Here is a 2971-nt window from a genome sequence, read left to right on the forward strand (position 1 = left end):
TTCTAAGAATGGAGATAGAGAGCGAATAGTTGTGATTCATTGAAATCTCATGCCACAGACCTCCAAGGGTCTGTATTCAATCAAAGGAATAAGGAAACTGTAAATGATTGTTTAGTAAGAAGTCAGTTTTCAGATATGGCATGTTTTGTGTGAGATGATAATTGTGAGAAAACTCCTTGCATTAGTCATTTTATCTGACTAGCTTTCGGTCAATATAATCTAGATGCTTAGTTAAAGGACCATAAGTAAGAGGTACAGGTGGTTCAGCTTCCTGGCCACCCTGGGCAAGGTTCAAACAATGCAGTAAAATCTTCTCACAATTCCTATCATTGAATAAAATTTCTAAAAAGACAGAAATCGGACTAGTCTCATAATTGAATAGAAAGATAATTGAGTAAGATACAGAATTGAGTTACAAGATGAATTTAGTGTAGTTCTTTTAATTTCCACACTTCTCTCAACTGTGAATGGGTCTAAGAGAACAACTTGAATGAGGGGGTTTTAGGACAATTGGCTAAATTGGAAACACTGAACTTATTAGGAGGTGTTTATATGAGAGGAAAGGAAGAAATGACACTGAGAGGGTATTTATAATATAATTCCAAGGTATAAAATAAACTCCTATCTATCTCTAGCATCTAATGCAGCATATTTTTGATGGTATGTAATTATTATTTGATGAATAAAAATTAAACACTCAAAGTCATGGCTTTACCTTCTTCCCAATATTTTCCAAAGCTCATTCTCATTTCATAGAAAATCCATTCCTTTTTTAGAAAAAGAAAATTAAGATAAATGCTGGCTTTTATTTTGCTTGATGCTACATAGACCTGTTATGCATTGTGCATCTCATAATTTTCTTTAGTACATCCTTAACATCCTTATTCCTCAGACTGTAGATTAGAGGATTCAACATGGGGATAACCGTGGTATAAAATACTGAGGCTACCTTCTCCTGAGTCATGTTACTGCTTGATGGTGGCTTGAGATACATGAAAATAATGGTGCCATAAAAGATAGCAACAGCTGCCAGGTGGGAGCTGCAGGTACTGAATGCTTTAGACCTTCCTTCAGCAGACTGAATGCTAAGGATGCTGGAAAGGATGAAAGCATAAGAAATGAAGATGGCAATAGCAGTTGAAAATACATTGAATATACCAATAACTACCAATAGTAGCTCATTGAGATAGGTACTAGAGCAGGAGAGCTTCAGAATGGGTACAATGTCACAGAAATAATGTTTAATAATATTAGGACCACAAAAAGACAATCTGACCATGCAACTCGCATGAACCAGAGTGGTAACAGAACCCATAGAATATACCCCTGTTGCCAAAAAGGAGCAGACACGTGGAGACATGATGACATTATAGAGCAGAGGGTTACAGATGGCAACATAACGGTCATAGGCCATGGCTGTCAGCATGAAGCATTCAGAAACAATAAAAAAACAGAAGAAAAACAGTTGTGTCATACACCCCATGTAGGAGATGATGTTTTTATCCTCTATAAAATTTACCAAGAGTTTGGGAGTAATGGCAGAGGAGTAGCAGAGATCCACAAAGGACAGGTTGCTGAGGAAGTAGTACATTGGAGATTTTAGCTGGGGACCAATGGCAATTAGTAGAATCATACCCAGGTTTCCCACCACAGTGACAACATAGATGCCCAGGAACAAGATAAAGAGGAAGACTTGGAGCCCTGGCTGGTCTGTTAATCCTTCTAAGATAAACATGGTTACTGTAGAGTGATTTAATGAAGCCATTGTTTTGCAGAGTATCAGAGAGGCTACCCTAAGGAGAAAAGAAGACACACAGTAGACAAAAAAGTATTTACCATTCTTTGACATTCTGGCATTTGAGATAGTAGAGGAAGGAAATAGATTGTTTGAAAATGATAAGTTTTACTGTGTACTCTATCAAATTATCTCATCTGATCCTCACAATAAAACTCATGGGTTCAATAGTGTAGTTATCATTAGTGAGCAACTTGAGAGCAGGGACTCTCTTTTGATTCTCTTTGTATACTAGCCAAAGTACTCACACACTGAATTATTTTTTATTATCTCCTACATCAATGAATGGTTTCTTTATATGTTTTATTTCTTTCTGTAACTCCTCTTGATATGTTAATATCCCAACAATGTTGGAAGACAAACATAGGTGCTTATTAATAGGAAAATGATAGGGAACTAGTCTTACTTATTCATTAGTCTCCCAAAGTTAAATTAGTTATTGCAAGGCTATGTACTTTGGTCATTCCTGTGCAGGATAAAAAGTTTTTTAAACTTGGAGAAAATAATAGAAAATAGACAAAAAGTTTCCTTGGATAACTTGTCTTGGGCCATTTACTATATTTTCTAAAATGTATTTTTCATATTTTCACCAATATTAATAGTAACTAGAAGGGCAAATGTTGGTGAGGATGTGGATAAATAGGTACAATAATGAAATATTAGTGAAGCTGTGAACTGGTTCAACCTTTCTGAGAACAACTTAGAAGTAAGTCCAATGACTATAATATTGTACATACATTGTATAAATGAACATTTATATTGGCTATTGACCTGCCAATACCACTACTAGGTCTATACCTCAAAGATGTCAAAGAAAAAGGAAAAAAGACTAATATGTGGAAAAATACTCATAGTATCACCTTTTGTGTTTGAGAAGATCAGGAAATTGAAGCAATGTCCATCAATTGGCTGAACAAGTTGTTTTATATAATTGCTATGGAATATGATAGTGGTATTAGAAATGAAGAATAGGATGGTATCATGAACACTTAGAAAGATTTATATTAATTGATGCAAAGCAAAGTGAGAAGAACTAGGAAACCATTTTGCACATTAACTGAAAGATTGTGATGGTGATTCACTGAGAAAGATTTATAGTTATACTTATCAAAAAGTTATACTGATCAAAACTGTAATCCAAAAGAATTCTAGTAGGATTCATGATGACTGCTTAAA

At 34.9% G+C, this 2971-nt stretch overlaps 1 protein-coding gene across 1 annotated transcript; it reads right to left on the bottom strand.

Moving 5' to 3' along the window:
* Nucleotides 1-688: 688 nt before the first annotated feature.
* On the bottom strand, nucleotides 689-1765 carry LOC100016235 (olfactory receptor 8D1). Its single transcript, XM_001370092.3, has one exon. The coding sequence runs from the start codon at nucleotides 1763-1765 to the stop codon at nucleotides 821-823; it is 945 nt and encodes a 314-aa protein (XP_001370129.3). The 3' UTR covers nucleotides 689-820.
* Nucleotides 1766-2971: the final 1206 nt, after the last annotated feature.

Source organism: Monodelphis domestica, chromosome 4 (assembly GCF_027887165.1).
Source record: "Monodelphis domestica isolate mMonDom1 chromosome 4, mMonDom1.pri, whole genome shotgun sequence".
NCBI lineage: Eukaryota > Metazoa > Chordata > Mammalia > Didelphimorphia > Didelphidae > Monodelphis > Monodelphis domestica.